Here is a 23,593-nt window from a genome sequence, read left to right on the forward strand (position 1 = left end):
TAGAAATCTACTGATAGTCTGTAATGTGTTTCAGTATGCTAGTGTCGCAGGGCCAGACTGGACAGTGTGAAACTGTCCAGGTGCAAGTGTCATTCTGTCTATCTCTTTCTCTCCCATCCCCTATCTCTCTCTCTCTCTCTCTCTCTCTCTCTCTCTCTCTCTCTCTCTCTCTCTCTCTCTCTGATGAAGACACTCAGCAGTTATTTCTGGGTTTCCTGTGTGGGGGGTGTCTGGGCTGGGCGGTGTGCGGGGTGACAGGCTCCCAGGTGCAGGCTGCTGTCAGAGGCAGAGAGGCAGGGAGGAGTGGGCCTCGAGCCAGACTGTCAGGGCCACAACACGTGCAGGGTCACACTGCACCCCGAGGACTGTGGTGGGGGTGGCATCGAGGGAAGGAGTGGGTGGTGAGGGAGGGAGGAAGAGGAGGAGGAGAGGGAGGGTGTAGAGGCTGTGCTATGCGTGTTGAAAGTGGACGGGGAATTAGGGGGAGAGGTGTAAGTATGGCGTGACCGTGGTCAGAGGGAGGAGAAGGATGAGAGGATGAAGGGTGGATGATGGCGTAGAACGGATGAGGCGAAAAGAGGGATGACGAGGGATCGGAGCTGGATGATCTTCTCTCTTTTTCTGTCGTCTTTCTCTGAAGTACGTCCCAGGGTGCAGAGGTCAGCTGGTCCAGAGAGGGGGACCCAGGCTGCCGGTGCTCCTGGCCCCGGGCTGCAGATGCTCTTCCCCAGACAAGGCTGCGCTTCTCTGGGCAGGACAGAGGGCCCGCTGTGCTCTGGCCTAGAGCTGTGGTCTGATGCCCCGATTAGGACCCAGTGCCTGGGGATGGGAGGGATGCAAACACATCTGGCATCTAGATTGCGTACGCACACTCACACCCACACATTCTCACACACACACACACGTATAGATCCAGGCATACACATGCAAATAAAAACAGGCAGGCACACATTAATTTACACACACATTTTCACATCTACACGTGGCACTCTGACCCACATTACTGCTTGCTGAAATGGGCATATATTCATTTTTTTAAGAGCCAAGAAAAAGTTGTTGACATATTTTTGAACATCGGTCACTTTCTTTTTTGAATTCCAGAACTCCAGACAAGTGTTGATGATGTAACCAAAGCTGCAGGTGTGAGAGTCAGTTGTTTATGAAAACAATAGAACGTTCTAGAACAGCTGAGGTGAGGGTTCGTGTGTGGTGAGGATGAGAGCTGGGCTGGGGAGCGTGGTGTTCAGAGGTGTTCTGTACATCACAGGCTGTGCGACACAGCAGGATGCGTGGGCGCTCTCCTCCGTATTAGGGTGCACAGGGTTTGTCTGTGTGTGTGTGTTTTAACAGTTGCGTGGGTGCTCTTCTCTGCATTAGGCTGCTGTGCAGGACGGCGGTAGCGGTTGGGCGGGAAGTGTGTGTGTGTGTTCACCTCTGGTAAACAACATGTACCTCTCTGCTTGTGTTTCAGCTCTTTCCTACGATGACTAATACACCTCCAGGCTCCTGGGTTGCCAGATTCACCCCAACGTTACCATGGGGGAATCCTAAACAAAGCTTTTCTAAGGGGGTTTATATCTGGCATCCCTGGTTAAGATTTGATGTGGGTTAGACTAGTATGGTTTGGAAACATTTTCAAGACGAAGAAATAGATCACAAGTTAGGTATGAATTTCCAAATGGTGATGTATATCTGTCTTTCTCTTTCCAGGTACATTAAAGTCTGTCTCCATGCTCATGTGTGTGTGTGTTTGTGAGCGTGCATCAGTGTCACTGTGTGCATATGTGTGTGTCTTTCTTAGGAAATGTAGGCTGTGTGTGTGTGACTTTTTGTCAAGGCCTATGGAATGTGTGTGTATATGTGTGCTTCTTAGTACATATAGGCTGTGTGTTTGTGAGTGTATGTCAAAGCCTTTTGGAGTGTGTGCGTGCATGTGTGTGAGTGTGAGTGTGTGTGTGTGTGTGTGTGTGTGTGTGTGTGTGTGTGTGTGTGTGTGTGTGTGTGTGTGTGTGTGTGTGTGTGTGAGTGAGTGTGAGTGTGAGTGAGTGAGTGAACAGTCCGGTGCAGAGGCGTAGTGGCGGTGTGGTCTTTGTGCCCAGCTGTGCAGTCATTAAAGAGCCATCTGTGGACAATAGGCCCTGTCTGAGATCCTCCACAGCCTGGTTCCTGCCCTGTGTGTGTGTGTGTGTGTGTGCACGCGCACACGCTGTATGTGTATGCCTCAATATCCTCCTACATTCAACAGCCCATTTTCCTGCTGACCAGTATGTCCTTTTTTAACAGGAAGTGATTCTGAGGCCAAGGATTTCATTTTGATCAGTACAATATGAGAAATCTTTGATGTCAAATGATACTTCTGTCCATGTGGTCCCGTCTCTCTCTTGTAATTCTAATATTTAATTAGGACAAAACCTACGTGCAAACAGTGAACAAACCTAACAGATATTCTCTGATTGCTAAATGAATTACAATACACACATTTCAACACCTTGTCTTCCAGAGTACTTTGCTGTACATGTCACCCTTCAGAAGACAGAGAGTTCACACGCTGTCTCTGCACTTCTGTGTGTGTGTGTGTGTTCGTCAGCCTAGTTTTTCTGTATGTCTGTGACACACAGGTCTGCTAAGTCTGCAGATTTAAATCTGATGGTTCAGTTGGAATCGCAGGGTCGGGTTTAGCTGACTGATAGAGCTGAAGATAGAGAGGATGTCACGCCGGTGTGTGTGTTTGTCCCTGTCAGAGAAAAAGCTTGAGAGCAGCCGACAGAAAGAGAGAGAGGGCAGGAAAAGAGGGAGACAGACGTAGAAAGGAGAGAAAGAGATAGAAGAGGAGAGATAGAGCCGGCTGCATCAAGAGGAAACCATGTTTGACGCTTCTCCATGCAGCTGCTCCCTAACACCCACTCTCTTCCTGTTGGAGTGTGTGAGTGCGTGTGTGTGTGTGTGAGTGTGTGTGTGTGTGTGAGTGTGTGTGTGTGTGTGTGAGTGTGTGTGAGTGCGTGTGTGTGTGTGAGTGTGTGTGAGTGTGTGTGTGTGTGTGAGTGTGTGTGTGTGTGTGTGAGTGTGAGTGTGAGTGTGTGTGTGTGAGTGTGTGTGTGTGTGTGAGTGTGTGTGAGTGCGTGTGTGTGTGTGTGAGTGTGTGTGTGAGTGTGTGTGAGTGCGTGTGTGTGTGTGTGAGTGTGTGTGTGAGTGTGTGTGTGTGTGCGTGTGTGTGTGTGAGTGTGTGTGCGTGTGTGTGTGTGCGTGCGTGTGTGTGTGTGTGTGTGCCTGCATGCCCACGTGTCTGTATTTCCTTTGTACTCTCATCCCTTATTTATTTGATAGTGACAGAGCAGCTGACGCAGTAACCTGTAGTCAGCCAGGACCGGTGGAGGCCCTTTGTGTCTTTTCACAGAAGTGGCCTCAAAACTCATCCGCTACTGGAAACTGGTCTAGCGAGCTGGAAAAAGTTGAGGTGAATGTGTGACTGCACACAGGACACACAGGACACACACATACATATATATACAAGTGTTTACGCACACAAGACACACACACACACACTCAACAGAAGTAGTACCATCAACACCTCTATTCTTGCTGCTGCTCTGTGGTGTTGTGCAGTGAGAGCTGGAAGCTGTGGCTTGATAACGCTCAGGGCACCCTGATGTGTTTGTTGTGGTCACATGCAACGAGTTTCCATTACAATGAAACTACACACACGTAAAGCACACACATACACACGCATGCATGCGTACGCCATCAACGACTAGTCTGCTAATGACGTGTCACATCCCGTTCGCTCTCTTGTCTAACTGTGGCCCATCTCGCTTTCCATTCAGGTGGCGCGACTGTTTCTCACGTGCACACAGACACACACACGTGCACATGCAGGCCTCAAAGGTCCAGCCTGACCATCCAGAAAACAGTCTCGCGCTGTCTGCCAGTATGTGGTCTCAGTCCTCCGTCTGCACTCATGAGATGGTTGATATACTAAAGATGTAAGTTGTATTGAGCCTAATAAAACACGTGTGTTTCTAACTGTGTCTCTGCGTCTCTCCAGGGGCCGTGAGAGAACAGAGGGAGAGTGTGAGTTGTGGTGAGCCGCAGACCAAAATAACTATGGTACTTATTTTTTTTTTAAACACATGTGCTCCCACCCACACACAGAGGCAAGCACACAGACACACACTTAGAGAGTGGTAACAGACGGGCAATGTTAGGCGTTGACAGACAGGTGAAAGTGGGTAGGGATGAAGGGATAGAGGTGGGAGGGCTGGAAGGTTGGAGGGAGAGAGGATGAGAGAGAGGCAGAGGGATGGATGGCTGACTTGGTGCTATCTAAGGCCACCTGGGATTCAGGCCAGGTCATGGTCACTGCTTGTTTCTCTGTGGTTATCGTCCATCTCTCTCTCTCTCTTTGTGACTGTGTCTCTGTCTGTCTTCCTCTCTGTCCCTGTGTCTTTCTCTGTCTGTGTCTCTGTCCCTGTCCGTGTCCCTGTCACTCACAGACGTTCTCAGCCTGTCTCCTTCTCTCTCTCCCTCAACCCTCCCCTCTCTCTGTCTCTCCCTCTCTCCCTCCCTCTCTCTCTCAGGAGAGTGGCGGCCCCTGCATCCTCCCTGTCATGCTGGCACAGTGGCATCATTCTAAAACTGGTATTAGGCATTTCCTGCTGTGTCCGTTGGCGGGTGGAAGTGTGTGTGTGTGGGTGTGTGTGTGTGAGTGACTGTGTGTGTACGTGTGTGTGTGTGCGAGCGCGTGTGTGTGTGTCGGGGCGGAACGCACCTGGTCCGCGCAGCTGTGGGGATCCTAGCAGGGGGGAGCAAGCGAGAGATAGAGGGAGAGAAAAAGAGAAAGAGAGAGGGACGGGAGGGGACGAATGAGGCCCTGTGTTCTGCTCGGGGGCCCTGTGAGCTCAGACACAGGGAAAGACAGAGATCACACAGTAATCACTGTAACATGTGTGTGCTTCAAACATGTACTGAAAAAATGGTTCTGTTATGTTGGTATGTTTATCTTTGTGTCTTTACATGTGTTCATGTTTGATGAAATTAACACGGCAAACCAAAAAACTACATCACCGTTTTTTTTTCCATTCAAATGTCATCAAAAACAATACAAATAGACAAAGGTTAGGGTTTTATGTTCAGAATATCAGAATATCATGACAACGCCATTTTTAAAGCACAGACAAAGTGTTAGATTATATGATTTCAAGTTAGTCTCATGTAGGAATGGTTTTATTTGAAGGAAAAACTAACTTTATAACTCAAACCAAACTTTAGTAAGATGTGCAATAAGAGGAACATCTGAAAACATGGTCGCTTTCCTTGAACACAAGTGAAGAACCGTTGAGAACCTTAGCCCGCTGACCGTTCTAGGAGCAGTGTGTCGTAACACCCAGGTTCCCTATTCTAGAGACCCTCATCACTTTTCCTGTGTTGAAACATGACTGATATGACCAACAGTTAAGAACACATATTTACAATGTTTCCCTGAGTCTAATGAAATCACTCAGATGAGACGAATCATTATCAGGGATATCAATTTAAGGTACATTTCTTCAGAGTAAAATACATGAGTCCGTATACATTGTGTGATCTGTCGAGGTCTGGTGAACCTGGGTATACATTTTTATTTACTTTTTATTTGTGCTTTTTTCCATCATTAATATGCCATTGAGTCATGTCAATAAAACATCTTGGACTGAGATGCTTCTGCAGAGGTTGTTTCCTCTCCAGCTTCTCACCCAGTCATGTCCTTGTCTCTGAAAGCCTAGATCGGGTCTGAAGGTATAACCGTGAATACAATTTTATTTGGATAACTCAATGTTACAGAGAGCTTCACCAATGCCCATAGATCGGCACCTATAGCCAACTTAAGCCCTCAAGGAAGACAAGGGAAAACTCCCAGGAAAAAGCAGAGAGAAAAGATTGAAGAAACTTTGGGAGCAGCAAGGAAGTTTGTTTAGCCTCTTGTGACACTGCAGGTTGATGTGAAAGGTCCTCTCAAGGTTAATCTAGGACAGACGTACACTGAGTTATAGAAGTGTATTTAAAGATTACCAAAGGTTTTTTGGGATGCAGTTCCAGAACGTTCTCTGCAGAGGGAGCAAGGATTCTGGTAAAACAGGGAGAGCTGAGGGTAAGGCCCACAACCACTGCACTTACATTGGCAGCTGTGTGTGTATGTGTGTGTGTGTCTGTGTGTGTGTGTGTGGGGGTGGGTGGGTGGGTGGGTGGGTGAGTGTGTGTGTGTGTGAGTGTGTGTGTCTAGTAGACTAGAGGCTTGTTTCACAGCTGGGCGAGCGGAGAGCGATCAACAGGGAAGAGGTCACATGACTAGGTCAGAGGTTAGGTCAAAGAGATGGATGACAGAACAGAGAGGAAGAGGTGGAAGGAAGAAGGGTAGGATGAGGAGAGGAAGAAGAGGAGATGGAGGATGTAAACAAAGAACAAGAAGCAGAGGAGTAGAACGGGACAAAACAAGGTTTGGATGTTTTTAAAGACACACACACACACACCGGTTCACACAACACCACACCACACCTGGATAGGATAGGTGTGTCCGTGTGCAGGACATTTGATGATGGTCGGCTGCGTGGGGTCAACATCAAAGCAGCCAGCCAGTCGAGAGTTCATTGGTTCAGATCCCATTCATACTGATTACACTTGGACACAACTGGTGTAACCTTCCCCCAGGATAAGCTATGACCCCACTCCTCCTGAGAACATACTTACTGGGAAGAACTTCTAAACCAGGAAACAAGAATCAAAATCACATGCGTTGCCATGCATTAGTTTATCACTGGGATATTTGGCCTTTTCTTCTCTCCCATCCTCTCCTTTGCTCTCTTCTCCTTTCCTCTCTTCTCCACTCCTCTCTGTGTCTGGGTTGGTTTATTACAGGGGGATACTTTATGACTAAGAGGTGACTTGACTATTACATTAAGCATCCACATGCATACACACACACTCCCAAATAATAATTTTCACCTGCTATTTAGAACACACGTTAACCTTTAATGTTTTTTAAATGTCATCTGACCAGTCTGCTCTATGCTGTTGGCTATAGTCATTACAATTATTATGGTTGCGGCTGCTAACCTAACAAACAGAGCACTGTCCCTTTCACCAGACCCATAATGCCACTGTGTACAATTGCTATAAGCTAATCACATCATGGGCAGTTGTGGTTGTGGCACTAAATATACTGGAGACAACAGGGGAAGGCCTCAGAACAAAGATGACAAACAAGAGTGCTTCCCAGAGTTAGAAGCCCTTGGAAGAACCGTCATGGAATCTTTTAGGCACAGACATAGCTCCTAGCTGGCTCAATTGAAGGGTTTTTATCTGATAGTTCTTCACAAGGACAACTTAAAGCACAAAGTCTGTATTGTTGGAGAACGTGAGATCCTTAACTATGACAATTTGGAACAATTGGACAATTGGAACTTTCAATGTAAAAAAAAAAGAGACAGTTCTGAACATTTAATTCGACCACTGTTTCAAATTGCCTCCATTATGGATGTGAATCTGCACAATGAAAAGTGTGTATTTCTACTGATCTTTCCCGTTGATAGGAGGTCACAACACCATGGTCATTTTACAGCTGTGAGGTGTTTTCTCAGTCAAGATTCAGGAGAACTCTCACTGATTCCTTTCTTATCTACATCCTCATTGCTTTTACCAATCAGGTCCACAAACTGCTACGCTGTTGTTGTTGATGATTGTTGTGGGTGGGGTTCTGATTACCTAGCTTGAGTGACCACTTCACACACACAAACACACGCACACACATAAATCTTTCAGAGTTCAGTCCCCTCTTCCTTATCTGTTCAACTGTAGGTCTAAGCCAATCAGACGGCTCACTGGTCAGAGACACGCGTTAGCGACTCTCAGTTCAATTAGCTCAGCATGAGGTCCAATTTTACGCTGAAGCCTTTACTACAACCCATCTACCATACACACTCACAGTCCCCCTAAACTCCAGCTATGCCCCTGTTTCACTATATCCCTGTCAATTCCGTCTCACTCCATCGATCGTTGCTCCCTTTGAAGGAAACAAGGGCCGAGAGGGAAGGGGGAGGATGGGGGGGGCATCTAACTTTTGTTGAGGGAGGATGCAGATGAGGTAAGATTAGGGTGAAGGTATGAAAAGGCAGAAGGGGGGGGGGGGTTGCTGTGTGTGCAAGGTTGAAAAAAACAGAAGAGTGGGGAGGGTGGTGAGAAAGGGGGGGTGAGGTGAGTGTTCTCCACAGTATACACAGTGATAGATGGGTGCTCAGATAGAGAGATTGTATCAATAAGACTGAATGACCTTTGACCATGCCCGTCAGGCCATGGTGTAACAGTGTCAGCACTGCTGGTTTCCATGTTAGAGGGTTAATGTGTTGCTCAATGTGTGTGTCTGTGTGAGTGAGTGTGTGTCAATGTGTGTGAAAATTCTCCTTTGTGTGTGTATGAGTGTGCTTCGGTGTTTGTGGACAGGGGTCATGTGGTTAAGACAGGTTTGTGTTTGTGAAAGAGACTAGTCACAACAACAACACATTTTGACCTGCTGTGAGGTCGTCTGCAGTCGCCAGTCTGTCTGTGCCTCAATCAAGTCTCTCTCTGTTTCTTTCTCTCCTTCTGTCCCAATTCTCTCTTCAATTAACATTAGCGTTGAACACACAATCCAGATAAACTCATTACAGCATGTTACTGTTGGCATGCAACCTTCTGCATTGTTGGCTTAGTATTGGCTCTGACATGACAAAAGAGACCTTGACTGATATCGATCTCTGCAAGTGCAAATGCCGGACGTTTTTACGACATTCTGAACCCCCTTGGAATAGTAGAACATAGCATAACTCACGGCCACCCTCCCATGTTTCAGTATCATTCTATCTTTCTATCTTTCTCTTCCACTCTGTCGCCATCACTCTCTCTCTCTCTCTCTCTCTCTCTCTCTCTTTCTCTCTCTCACTCTCCCTCATTCTCTGTTGTTTTTGTTGTCACTTGGGGTGAGGCTGAGGGGGACAAGGGGGCTAAAGGGAGAGAGGAGGGGGAGGGATTGTGTGTGTGGGGGGAGGGGTGGGTGGCGGCAGGAGAGAGTAGGAGGAGAGAAGAGGGGGAGGGAGAGGGAGAGGAGAGGGAGCCCTCTGCCCTCTGTGTCTCCAGTCTGTCTGCATCAACATCTGGAGCTCACATCAGCTCTCCTCTGAGACTGGCACTGAAGAGAGGGGGAGGAAGGTGGAGGCGGGGGGGTGGGGGGGTGGGGGGAGGTGGGGGGAGGTGGGGGACAACCATGAAAAGGCGGAGGAAGAGGAGAATGGGAGGTGAAACAGCAGAGCGGTGGAGGTGAGAGGGGGCGGACAGGCCAGACGGACAAGGTGGTGGAGGTCCAGAGAAAGAAGCCCCACGCAAAGGGAAGGGGGAGGAAAGAAGGGGGAAAGTCTGGGAGAAGAAAGCTGGACCCACCACTACCAGACAGACCGAGACAAGAAAACACTCAGGCTTTCATTTCTCATCCTCATTAAACACATACTCGCACACACACACACAAACACACAAACACACACACACACTGTGGATCATTCTGCTTAGGGGGGGTTTGAATTTCCACATCCTTTTCTAATAAAATTCAAGGGTTGATATGAAAAGAAAAAGGCCCATGAATGTGTAGGTGTGTGTGCAGATGCACACAGGTCTACTGGTTTGCTGCTGTGGTAGAAAACTGGCTGTGGCAGGAAGCTGCACAACCTGTGATCTTTGCAAACGCTAATGGAAAATGTACTCAGATACAACAACTTTGTGTGTGTGTGCGTGGTGTGTGTGTGTGTGTGTGTGTGTGTGTGTGTGTGTGTGCGTGCGTGTGTGTGTGTGGTGCATGTGCATGTGTGCATACTTATTTGCGTGGATGCATGTGTGTTTGCATGCGTGCATGCAGGTGTGTGTTTGCCTCATGAGAAAGAGAGATAGAGGTGTCCTCTTAAAATAACAGTGTTTCTAAAGGCTATACATAGACATTAAATACATCTGCCAGGGTTTAGACTGTCACAAAGACCTTCTCTCTCTGACAGATGCGTTCTCTCTCAGAGATAAGAAACTGGGCTTTGCAAACAAGCTAATAGCAGATTGCTAATCTTCAGACAAACCTTTAGACTCTCCAACATTTCTTGAAATATATCTTCTATGTATCCTCAACTTCCTGAAGTCTTTGTCCATAACAGCTTGACACAAAAGACAAAAAAGGAAATTGTCAAACTGCTTCTTCAGTTGCTCCTCTATCCTCCACATCAGATGGAAACAGAAACATCACTTTTGCTTTGTTGGTATGCATGCTTTTCAATTGGTCAACTGCAGATCACCTGGTCACAGAACTGTGTGTGCTGTGATGATGGGCAAGTCAAGCTGCTTGAAGACACTTTGACAGAGAAGAAGAGGCTATACTAAAGTCACTCTGCCACTCTCCCTCATGGTCATTGTATGTCTTTCTACCAAACCAGGCCCACTCACCAATGACTTGACTACTGATCTACAACAGAAGCCTGGGTTTGGACACTCACCATCAAGTAAGTATGCAGTGTGAGAAGCCTCCTACCTTCGCTCTCTCTGTGGTGACGTCTCTGCTCGGGTTGCCGACGGAGTGTTCAGCGAGTCAGGACACCCTGACCTCCAGTTGACCACGAGTTGACCACAGCGATCCTGATTGATCATGTCGGAGCCTCCGTATCTGTGGCTTCCGATGGGTAGGTCACCTCTGTAATCTGATCGAAGAGAGTATCATCATCTCTGACAACGGGAGTGGATCCACCTAGATCACGTATCGGCCACGCTCAGTCAAATCAAAGTCAAATGACTAGAGGGAAATGAATGGTGGAAGGTTTCTTCACTGTGTAAACACATATGGAAGGTAATAGAGATACGGTCTGTTGAACAGTGAAATGTGTTGGCTGGAGCTTTGCTTGCCTCTCTTATATTGTCATAAGTAACCCCAAAAGTACTGAAATAGACTGCATAGGAAAGTTCTGCATAAATGTAGCCCAGCCCACCTTTCAGTTGCAGTCCAGGATATAGCTTGTGCCGCACAGGGAAGGGAGAACAGGGGAGGGAGGGAGGGAGGGAGGGAGGGAGGGAGGGAGGGAGGGAGGGAGGGAGGGAGGTAGGTAGGTAGGTAGGTAGGGAGGGAGGGAGGGAGGAACAGGGATGTTCTTGACTGTGGCATCTCCAGCAGCTGTTTCCCTCAAACCCGTCTCCCCCTCCCTGACCCCCCTGCCACCCCCCCCCTCCCCCCCGCCCTCTTGCCTCACAATGGAACCAATACAAAAGAACAGGAAGTTCCTCCCGTTTACTGGGGGCCAATCAAAGACATCATTATTCCTGTGTCACAATTTTTACGGGAAATAGCAGCAAAAAAATATGCCAGCTGTGCAGGCAGGCAGGCAGGCATACCGCGTGGTATTATTGTCCTCTCCGCCTGGTGGCTGATGACAAAAGGAGACACAGACCCATCTCCACCATGCTGCACAGAACTGCTGTGTGTGTGAGTGTGTGTATGTGGAGAAGGCAACGTCAAGGCACACATTCTCTCTTTCTGTCTCTCTTTCTCTATTGGCTTGCATCTCTCTCCCAGGCTGGGTTATCATTGTGCGCAACGTGAAAAGGGGTCCCCTGCTGAGCGCACGCCGGGCTCCATGGTTCCATCCTGAACAGTGCGATTGTATTAACCCACCCCCCCCCCCCCTGCAAGGCGAAGCGGGGCGCATTCACCAGCCCCTTCCGTAGAGCATCTGTAAGACCTCTACTCAGATTACTGCGTAAACGGTGGATCCAGGTGATGTCTAACGTTTTCCAGATGTGGTGGTAATGTCACCAGGAGGTTAGCGCAACACTGAGTGTTGTTGTTCTCTGAGGAGGCTGAATAATCCTGCTTTTTGACCAGGGATTACATCCAGCTATGTTAGGATGACAGCCTGTGTACTGAGATACATTTCTTATAAAGGTTTCCATTTGATTGGGTCTCCGTTTCTTTTCGGAACAACCAAGGTCAGTTTATATGAAAAGATAACAGCAAGAAAAATTCAATTGCTTTAAGGTTTTAAAACCATGTGACTTCCTATTCCACTTGGCTTAATTGACAGGGTGTGGTTGAGTCATAGTTATAAACCTATCCACCAACTCTCTTCGTCTCTTTGTCTTTGTCTCTCTCTTTCTCTCTCTCTGTCCATCACTATCCCTGTCTAAAGCCGTGCAGACGTCTGGAAGACAATGATTAACTCCTTCAGTCACCTCGTTGACACAGGTGACCACCACTGAGTTTATTTAACAACCATTAGACGGCTGTTGTGAGGGGGATAAGCACACACACAAGCACATACATACATCCATACATACATACATACACACACCTAAATACACACACACCTATATAGAAACACACACTTAGAGCCATACAGACCTCCAGATAAGCACACACACAAACAAAGCAAGATGATGTGCATTGTCATATCAGGTTGATATACCATGTTTCGTGTCAATATTTTACTATCAGCGAAGACTGTTGAGAAGACCGTTGAACCAAATGAACTTAGATTAGATCCATGTTGTGACGACACACCCAATAACACTGACACGCCACACACATTTGCTAACGTACACACACAGCATTATTTGAATCCAACACAGTGGGATCATTTGGGTCATAATGTACCACTATCTGTCCCTCAGTTTGTAGTCTTAAGGCCCTATCGCTGTTGTCCTTTCTTTCAAAGGAGGCTGGAATCTTGTCCTTCTTGTCGAAGCTTATCAGTGTGTTTGAAGCTTGTCTTTATCTGGGCTCTGTATGTAAAGGTCAGCAGCAGGAGACAGACAGTTATCTCCTCTGCTCTCTCAACTGGAGGACACCAAAAGATCAACATTTTGCCTCTACTTTTACTACTTTTATTAAGTCATATTCCACGAGAATAAATTGCACAGTTCAATACTTAGTTAAATCAAATTTAATAAATGGTCGAAACTGTTTGTCTTCGTGACTACATAATATTCTGAATGACATTCTGAACTGAAGGAGCTATAAGATACTACATGGCCGTTCATACCAGAACATTTCCCCCTGCCATTTCTAGTGGCAGCTTGTGTGTGTGAGTCCTGAGCTTGTGAGAACCTCGTTCTGTGGTTCATCCCTATTTTGGCCTTGAGAAGGAGAGAAGGAAGGAACATTTTTAGGAATCTTGAGTGCCGTTGACCCCCGTACACATGGAGACTTCTAAGTTAGTGGTGAAGGGATATTTTGAGCAAATTACAGAGTGGTCAGAGAATGTTAGCCCTAGCAGGAAGTGAACTGAGTACAATACACAGATCAGGCAGGGCCAGGCCCACTCACACACATACACACACATACTCACACACACACACTTACTCCTCCGCACACACGTGCGCACACGCACACATTTCCAAGCAATGTTTAACTAGTTACAATGAGTCATGACTGGTATCAGGGGAGAATCAAAAACAATGTACTGTTCTGGTTCCACGTCTAAATGTGATCTCATATCATCCTCACTGTCACCATTTGGGGATTTAATCATCGTCGTTATCATCCACAAACAATTTACATTTTCTAGTGTCATAGTTCTCTGATTTCTCTTTACAGAACTCCACCGTGTAGACTTCTGTCCATCCTGGGTTACATGCATAATGGCGTGAATACCATTCACTAGGCCCGTAATCTAATATACCCAGGCAGGCAGGCAGGCAGGCAGACAGGCAGACTGGGTGTGGCTTCTGTTTGATTAGCTCACTGGCTCACTAGTTCGTGCAAGACCACTTAATCAGGTCACTCCAATCCCAGACCCTTATGCTCCCAGCCTGTGACCGTCTGGAAGGGTCTGGGTGGGGGGCGGAGGCGGGTGACAGGGAGATGGGGGGGGATCAGTGACCCAGATTGGTGAAGGGTGAGTAGTTGTGGTTTGGGTGGGGAGTGAGGGAGGTGGAGAGAGGATGGGAGAGATCAGCTGTGCGTCGCCTCAGAATCCCAGATCACTTCATTAGCAGGAACAAGTATGAGATGGGAATGATGAGGCGTGTGTGTGTGTGTGTGTGCGTGCGTGCGTGTGTGAACATGTGGGGCTGAAGAGGGCAAAGAGCGTAGTTGGATGGGGGTAGGAAAGGAGGGGGGGTGGGAGTAACCGCTGTGGCCCTTCTTATTTCTCAAGAACCCTCTTGACCCAGAAACACAACACACACACACACACACAACACGCACACCACACAGGTGCAGAGATACCCACCAGAGACCTCCTGGCCTCCCTCTTTGTATCTCTCAGAGGCCTGACCAGCTGAACCCCTGGCAACAGCAGGGGCTTTTCCCTCCCTTTCTTCCACTCTTTTTTTTATCACTCTTCTCTCTTCTCTGTCTTCCAATTTGAATACCTTAGTAGGACAGGATCCTTGGGTTCCCTCTGTTTGTGTCTGTCAGTGTACCTGCCTGTCTTAAAGTCATTCTGTGTGTTTGTCTACCTGTGTATCTGCCTGCCTGCCTCCCTGTCAGTCAATCAGTCTGTCTGTCAGTCAACCAACAGGAGCAGAGTAGTCTCCGCACAACACATCTCTCTGCAGTCTAGTCTAAAGACGTTGTGGTCAATTTGTAGTTTCAAGGGAGGAGAGGGTTGCAGGCCTTCTGGTGATCCCATTCATGTAAATCCGATATTCAAATACTCCAGATGTATTCTCCAGGCTGAGTTTCCCCCTATTTTAACCTTGCCTTGTCTTGTCTGACCCTGGAGAGTTGTTGTGTCTGTCTGAGACGCTCGGGCTACAGCCCTGGGATGTGACATGGAGCTAAGTGTCATGCTAAGGCCCGGACGTTTCTGTTGAGGCACAGACAATCACTCTTACTTACTAAGAATGTGTGCAAACAGTGTGTCCTTAACCTGACTCAGGAGATAAAGCACTGGAGACATGTCACACTGGTCCCGCTGCCAGAAGGAACAAGTCCCTTGTTTTTAGATCAACCCCTAGGTCAGGGCCATGTAGCTTTGGCCTTCTGTTACTGGTTTTTCAGACCTCTGTCGCCTTGCCTCCCTGTTGTCAGTGTTGTCAGTGGTCCGGTACAAAGCTCCATCTGACAACAGGATCAGGGTGATAATATTCCCACGCTTAGAATCAAGAAGACAAGCTAACTGTTCAAAACCTGACGGAGGTCTTGATTTTGAAGAAAAGGGACAAGAAGTTGAAGAAGTGCACTTAGGAATAGTTATTGTATAAAAGCCTTCTTTTCAAACCAAAAATACAATTTAAGTGTTGGAGAATGGATTTTGTGATATGGATTAAGGTCAAAGTTATATTTTAGTATTTTTTAAGAGTGATCTGGCCAAGACAAAGCAGCAGCATAATAAAAAAAACACATAGGTATAGACCGAAAACACAGAAGGAGACAACATGAAGAACTCAGCATAGGGAACTCATATTTCAAAATAGAATTGTATTTGAGTCAGATTTGTAGCTAACAAGGTAAATTAAAAACATTTGCATCTCAAAGAAAACTGCCTTTAATTCTAAAGATTTTGATATTAAAGCATTTAACAGGATTAATTCTTTGAGTTTCAACTCATTCTGCAAAGTATTCATGCCAAAGGTCCAGCTTGCACAAATGTCTCTTTTCCCATGTCCGTACGGGCATTTGGAGAAAGAAGTCCAGAGAACGCAAAACATATTATCCGGCCCTTTAGCATGATAAGGATGCATTTAGTATGGTAACAGACCAAGAATTGTCTTCTGTACTGTTTAAAGGTGAACCAATGACAGAGCCAACAGTAATGTCTTTCCAAACAATATTCTGATAGTGAGAAATTTTACAAACAATAATCATATTCCATAATATGACAGGTGACAGATCATAAAATGATAGCCTAAACATTGCTGTAAATGAATTTTCTTTTGACATTGTAAAGGAATCTCTTTCCAATTTAAGACCTTTCAAAAACAGGGCATTGGAATCTCTGGACCTTTCAAGGCTGAACACATCTGAGAGATCTGAGAGAAAGGACAGAATGAAATAGGGGAGTAAGAGAGGGAGGACAGGGCGTCCGGATGACACAAGGGATAAGAGGAATTGAGTTTCACTCTGTTTCTTGTCACTTAATTACCCTGTGATAGTTGTGTGAGAAAAAGACACCCTTCTGTATACAATGCATGCCTTTCCAAATAACAATATGTTGGTGTGGCCCTCTCTCCCTCCCCCCCCCCCCCTCTCTCTCTCTCTAAGTTGACCCTGGACTCTTTTTCTCTCCCTCCTCTCTGTTGTCAGCAGTGGAGAAATAGAGACGCTTTGTTGACGGCGGATTAGGAGACAGCGCCTTGAAAGGTTCTCTTTGGGTAAAAGACGAGTGGGAGGCGACAAGGGTTAAGGGGGAGGCAAGCAGGGGGGGAGGGTCGGCGCTGCTAATTATGCATGGCGATTGTTGATAGTTTGATTGTCTGCGTCCAGCTGCACGGGGAACTGGGGGAGAGGAGAGGGCGGGGATGCGGAGCGAGGCAGACTCACTGACGCCAGGCTCGAAATTCTCCCATCCATTGAAAGAGAGCCTCGATTGTGTCGGGGCCTTTCCGACAGCGCGGTGCGAGGGCACCTGATCCCTGCCCAGACGTACCAGCGTGTCACGCAGATTCAGAGCTCTGGAATCCGCCAATAAAACCGCGTTGCCCAAAGAATGTACTTGCCGGCCACTATACATAGGGACATTATAGAATAATAGTGACTATAGAAAAATATGATAGTAATAAGAAATGGTAATGAATCTGACGATTATACTGTTGAATATTGTTGTTACTTACATGGGCAAGTATATAACCGATATATATATAGACTATAACCTGACATATTTATGTGCAAGCTAATAGGTCCATATGAATTATCAGCCCATGAGTTTGTCCACTCAGCAAATGGAAATAGGATTTTTCCCACCAGACCAGAGATTATAGGACAATATTTGTTCACCCCCATCTCCTTGACATATTTAAGAAAGATATTTGAGGCCAAAGTCTTGTTTGGACAGCAGTTGCGTTTACAAAATATGTTTCTAAAATAGAAATGGACCAAAACTCCCGGTCTCACGATACAGCCTGAGTGGGGTTGCTCTTGAGTGGGGTCGCTGAGTGACTTCTTGTCAAATACAGAGGTCAGTAGGTGGGAGGACGTTGCCAAGCGGAAGGCAGTGGGTAGTAACCTCCTCACGCTGACATGAACATCTGTGCGACCGCTGCATTTGGGACAGCTGCAGTTGGGATTAATGCAGAAAACGTTTCTATAAAACTGAACAATTATCAAAGTTCCCACAGTCGAATCAATTAAGAAGGATATGTCTCTTCTATCTTTGATTGTTTTTTTGTTTTGTTTTTTACATTTGGAGACAAATATATGCTCTATTTCTTATCAGTGTGCCATAGATCTGAACCAGAAATCTAATCATCTTTTCCATGTCTTGAGAGCTATCATGTTATTTTGAAATCTGTAATATATGAAATAACATGCAATGAATTTGTCCTAAGGAGGTTAAGGTTAGCTCTACTAAAAAAGACTCATATCCGCAATGCAAGCAGCAACAGAGCAGAGGAAAGGAGGCGGGCTCAGAGCGCTGAGTGGCAGACCCAGTGCGCGACGAGGTTCTGGTCAGGGCGGGCCGTCTGCCAGAGGGGCGCGTTGGAGCGAGCGGGTGAATGGATGACGTCGGGAGCCTGGCGCCAGCATGTCTGGGACTGGCGCGTTAGATCAACACAGCTGGGGTGGAATAGGACACACAGCTGGCGCGAGGGTGCATTCCTCCACAAAACAGGATTGTGAGAAAAGGGAAAATAAGACCAAATAGGAACAGAAGAGACGTGCTTTGATGTATTCTAAAAATGTAGGGTTAAAAAGAAAGAGAACAAACTTATAAGTGCTCATTATTAATTGCAAGGTTTGGTGTGAATTTGAAACCAATAAATGGAAATGTTCTCAACGAATATAACACATGTAGGTTTTATTAAACTTTCTTTGAGGTTCATTGTTGAATTGTTCAGATAGTATTTGCTGAACACGATCTATAAGCAACTACAGTCTACTGCACTTATCAGAAATCATAACAGAGGAGCAGACATCGATTGTCTGGTGACATAATCGTAAAGCCGCTCAAACAAATGATAACATAACGTAGGCCGACATAAAACATAATCTTATTTACAGTCTAACATTACCGATGTCCCTGCGTCAACCTGCCTAGAGGAATAGTCCATCCCCGTGTGTAAACCCTGTATATTACCCATATGTCTACATTTGTATGATCTTAAAAATCATGTGCAAAAAACTTTAATAAATACACCCCTTCTGTATTTAAATCCCTTTTAAACTGACGACAGGAAGTCTCCAAGTCATTAGACAACACATTGTTGTTATGGTCGAATTCGGCATTGGTGGCTTGAATTTTATCAACTGAAAATGATCCTGGACATCTACATTTGTCTTGTCTTCATTAGTATGGCATTGAGCTTGTTTCTTAAACAAGTTAAATCAGGGATAGGCCTATGTGAGCTACACTTCATTCACTCAAAGGCATGTCTTTTGTAATGCAGATGGTTGTAGAACGGCAATTAGGCGTCTAATTGCTTGACAATCCCTATGTGCATCCTAAAGGCATCAAGAGGATCCCAAACTTTACTTCCTCATTCCTCCAGCCTCCCCTTGTAGATTATACTACGCACAGCCAATACGAAGCCAGAAACTCTTCAGGGCCTCCATGACTACCAATCAGAACACCGGAGTTCATTTATTTGTGAGAGCGGGGCGGTACCTTGTTTTTAGCTGTATAAAGACCATGCTCGCTGCGTTCCAAGGGTACTTTCGCTGTCGACTGTTGAGAGAGCAAGGATTGATCGTATCTGAATCCATAGAGATCAAACACCCGATTTCAAGCTGAAGACCCAAACTCACACACGCATCATGAAGGCTATCAGTCCAGTGCGGTCGGTCAGAAGCTGTTACGAAGCCGTGTGCTGTATCTCGGAGCAAAGCCTCGCCATCGCCCGGAATAAGCCATCTCTGGAAGAACCCGTGGGTGCGCTGTGCGACATGAACGACTGTTACTCTAAACTGAAAGAGCTGGTTCCGAGTATACCGCAGAACAAGTCCGTGAGCCAAGTGGAGATTCTGCAGCACGTTATCGATTACATTTTTGACCTGCAGATTGCGCTTGAGGACGAGACGACAGCCACACCTGAAATGGTCCTGTCACTAAAGGTGCGCTTGTCTCTATCTCTCTCTTTGTTCGCATTTATCCCTGTAATGTTAATACTTGTCATTGTCTGGCCTAGCAGTGGACAGAAAATTGTAAAAAATCAAGTTTGCACCACAGTTTTGTATCATACATTGTGTAACGACAATGACAACTGCTGCAACATGTTACTCAACCCTTGCACATGGCAGAGAAGTGACACAGTGACTTATAATGTTCCCATTTCTTCACATCCAGGCGGCAGACCTTGCATGCAATTTCTCCAAAGACGATGGTCGGTTGTGTCACTAAAGGAGTAGAAGCAGAACTTCCACATATGGTGTGTATTAATCTAACCGTCTCTTGTGCCTAATGCCTTATTGTTGTTTTCATTAAACCTATTATATCATAGACATAGAGTATACATTATATAGTATACATTAGTATTGTGTTAAAGCTGTCTTGTTCAACTGCTGTGTAAACTGGGTGGGATGCAAGTGTTGAATCAGAGAGGCAACACGCTCCCAGGGGAATACAGTCTAAATAAATTAACGCAACACTTTTCTAGTTAGTAGCTGTATGGGCATTGATATGCAGAGAGAGTAGTGTCCCCTGCTCTTTTCCCTTGACCCCCCCCCCCTCCTCTCCTCCTCCCCACCAACTCACCATGGTTGCCAATTAGGCAGCCCAGTGAATGTGTAGCGGATTCATCGCTATCTGCCTGGGGTTAATGAAAGTTCCACGCTCGGCGCCAGTCTGTCTGCTCTCCCTCTGCAGGGAGGGAGGGAGCGTGAGAGAGAGAGAGAGCAAGATCTGACTTAACTTTTCTTCCTTTCTCTCCATGCAGGTGCAGGGAAACACATGTCTCCACTTCACTCCAGGCAAGAGGACAAGAGGGGCAGAAAGGGTGGGATAGGTATTTGGAGTGGAGAGAGGGGGGATAAAGAGAGAGAGAGAGAGAGAGAGAGAGAAGAAAGCGGACTGTTTTCTCGACGCAAGATCAACCTCCTGTTCTCTCTGTACAATATCAGTTGGTGGCAACCAGACGTGTCCACAACACCAAAGCTGAAAAGGAACTGAAGTGACATTCTCAAAGCTACAGCACCACTCTCTCTTTCTCAATCTGCGTTCATCCCCCTTTATCCTTCAATCCCAATGAGTGTATTTGAATTTCAATCATTGTAGATTTTTTTTCTCCACCTTTCTTGTTACATTCCATACCCAAAGTCTCCGGACTAAAATGATTTAGTTACACCCCAACCCCTTTCTTTCTTTCCTGAACAGTCTTACAGCATGTCACTTAATTCTCTTCTTGTGTTTCCTTTGTTTTACCCAAGATGTGGAGAATGTTAGAAGTGATCATGTACGTAGTGTGTGAGGTGTGAGGTTGTTAGGGTTCGAATGTGGAATTGGTGGGGTGGGTCAAGAGGGATGGGGGCTCGGGTCTTAATCAGAACTCTATACTAGAGTTGATTGTAAAGTGTTTGTAGGGATTATGCATTTCTACAGACAATGTTGAGTTTTATAAACTTTTTATAAAAGTGTGTTTTTCTGTATGTTCTTATGTAATAAAATGAAGAAATGTTCAAATGTCTCTCAAATGATCTAGTTTCTCTGCACTATTAATAACCAATTGATCATTGTCATACTTTCCTAAAGAGATCAAAAGTGGTGATGTGCTTCTCTGGTTACCACCTAGCACCCAGGATGTCTTCAGTTGAATTTTGAGGTATTGTGGTTAGAAATCAAAATGAAGGGAGTTTCCTGTATGTATATACATTTTTCCATAAGCAGAAGCCAGGATGTCTGCACACCCCTTAGATTAACCAGACATACACATGGGTGCCCTGATGTGAAGTGTTCACCTGGTTCCTTCCGGAGCACTTGTAGGGTGATACTTCAAGTGGGCACACGGGGTAAGTGGGTACTTTAAGTACCCCTATTCTCTAGGTATGTATGGGGATGCAGACTGAGGCCTTGCACTGTTGCCTCACAGCGAGAAAGTCCTGGGTTAGATTCCTGCTTGGGGCCCTGTTCGGTGCTCAGGTGTGTTATCTTCTGGGCCTTTCAGTGTGGAGTTCACATGTTTTGGAGTGTTTCTTTCACAAAGAACCCCAATGAAAACATGCAGAACAGATTGTGTTCCTGCCCATGTCTCTGGCCAGGCATGAGGTGAGCTCTCTATATCCTTGATGTAGCTGACTGCTGCCCTTGGAGGAAGGACAACATGATGGGGAAATTAGGACACATTTCATTGGATGATACTTTTCCATGTGTTCCCAGTGTTGTGTGCGCATGTGTGTGTTACTACTGAATGAACAATGTAAGGTTAGTTTTCAACTATAGAAACAGTAGGGGTTATAAGAGCTGGGGGGTTTAGATACCTTAATGGAGGGAGAGAGAGAGGAAAATACATGCAGAAATTGGAATTGAACCCAGGCTGCTGCATCAGGGCCTTCGCCCATATGTAATGCGTTCTCTGCAGTGAGCCATTGAGGCACCCAAAGAGATATTACATGACATTATTATCAGGGCTTTGGCTTTTTGGTCTCATGACTTTTTCTGAAAATTGGGAGTCATAGTTGCCTTTGCTCACCAGTGCTGCAAGTGAATGACTCACTGACTGGGGCATACCCAGCGCAGATCAGGGTTGAAGAAATGGGGACATCAATGTCGAAGCTCTGGGTTGTTTCACATCTAAATGGTGGGTGGGGAATGTTTTTGCAATTCCACCTATGCAGAATTTATGCTGAGCACAGGTCTATGTCCAAAACATCTCACTTGAAACATTACAAACATGAAACAGAAACGTCATGAGTGGATGGCTAATACATGAGCAATGGATTCCTACTGACTTTACCGTTGCTACTGGTAATCCTTGAAAGCCTCCAGAGGCTTTACTGGGAACTGCGGACATCCAAGTCTGTATTGTCATACTGGTAGGACTCATTTGAAAACAGATGACAGTTGGTGGTTACATTTGGAATTGCAGGCCTGCGGTAAGAGACAGGAGCACACTTACCCCATCTAGTGGTCTTCCACACAGCAGAGACCTAGAGCGTTAGTGCTTATAACCTCAATGTTTTGGTTGGCAGTCTAGTTTAGAATCAGCTTACTGAAAGTAAAAGATGAGTTATATCTCATGGCGTACATGATTGAAAGTACAAGGACTATTAAAACTGTTGACAAATGACAGCTGAAGTGTTCCTTTAGTTACAATTGTCTTACAATTGCCTACAATTTGTCAAGAGGGACATTGACTGGATTTGTATTGTGTCTGAATTATTCAAATTTGTGTTACAGAGATCACAATATTTTCTCTGTCTCTCTCTCTCTCTCTCTCTCTCTCTCTCTCTCTCTTTCTCTCTCTCTCTCTCTCTTTCTCTCACTCAGTTTTTTTCTCAACCACAGTGCTCTGGGTTGCTGTTGTGGTATTGATCAAATTCCACTTTGCACCACAAGATGGAGATATTTGAACATGTATCGAACAATGCCTCTGAGCACTACTGGCCTAATGAAAAAAATGTACTTCTTAGGAAAATGTTATGGATACGTCTAATGTAATAATCTACGCAAAATAACCTTACAAATAAAACGCAGACATGAGAAATATTAATCTGTAATAAATGTATGTAACTCTCATTACAATACAATACACATTACCCACATGTGGGAAGTGCTTCACTGTTTCTACTTTAAATCTGGTGGTTTTGCTGATGGGGACTAAACTGCCTCCCACACTTCCTGGGTTACCCCTCTGTCCCTCCAGGGCCTTAAGGGGGCTATTGAGATTTAATTAGCACATTATGCAAGCACACTGACATGCCACATCATTCCTTCTTAATGTGAGTGTCTCCAACAGTCATCACCTCATCTGACTTGTATGAGATTGTCCCAGGCTCTCCGCTGGAGTGGGGTTGCAATTGACGCCATGGGCCTCACAGGTACTGTGTAGAAACGGCAAGGCTATGTGTGTCATATTTCTCTAGAGGGTCTGGCATGGGGGTGGGGGCACCTCATTGAATCATGATGATCGATCACCTTCTACGTGAATGTGGAAATGTTTGCTCTACACGTTTATTTTTATGATCACATTTGTGCCACACAATTCAACAAATTACAGACTTCTCACTTGTAGTTTGGGTAAGATGCTCGTTTCAGATAAGGATTACGGATTTAAAGCAGTTTCCACAGAGTACATAATTAAACTATTTTTTAGTTACTTGTGCCCTTTGTCTTTAAAATATTGTAAAAAGATTAGTGAAAAAGTAACGTTGGAGTTTTTTTTTTGAAGAATTATAATATATGTGAGAATATGGGATAAGCGACATGTTTTCAAATTTGTCATTGTTCTCAAAAATACTACACAAATCATACTGCTGCCT

At 45.7% G+C, this 23,593-nt stretch overlaps 1 protein-coding gene across 1 annotated transcript; it reads left to right on the forward strand.

Moving 5' to 3' along the window:
- The first annotated feature begins 18,822 nt into the window (after nucleotides 1-18,822).
- On the forward strand, nucleotides 18,823-20,180 carry id3 (inhibitor of DNA binding 3). The gene is made up of 3 exons (XM_062469867.1): nucleotides 18,823-19,234; nucleotides 19,467-19,548; nucleotides 20,056-20,180. The coding sequence occupies exons 1-2, from the start codon at nucleotides 18,938-18,940 to the stop codon at nucleotides 19,518-19,520; spliced, it is 351 nt and encodes a 116-aa protein (XP_062325851.1). The 5' UTR covers nucleotides 18,823-18,937; the 3' UTR covers nucleotides 19,521-19,548; nucleotides 20,056-20,180.
- The last annotated feature ends 3,413 nt before the right edge of the window (nucleotides 20,181-23,593 follow it).

Source organism: Osmerus eperlanus, chromosome 9, assembly GCF_963692335.1.
Source record: "Osmerus eperlanus chromosome 9, fOsmEpe2.1, whole genome shotgun sequence".
Classification (NCBI taxonomy): domain Eukaryota; kingdom Metazoa; phylum Chordata; class Actinopteri; order Osmeriformes; family Osmeridae; genus Osmerus; species Osmerus eperlanus.

What these genes read in the sequence shown, in the direction of transcription:
- id3 (XM_062469867.1), top strand. Translation starts at nt 18,938, where the DNA reads ATGAAGGCTATCAGTCCAGTGCGGTCGGTCAGAAGCTGTTACGAAGCC. An exon ending in AAATGGTCCTGTCACTAAAG is followed by an intron (nt 19,235 to 19,466) that starts GTGCGCTTGTCT and finishes CTTCACATCCAG; the next exon opens with GCGGCAGACCTTGCATGCAA.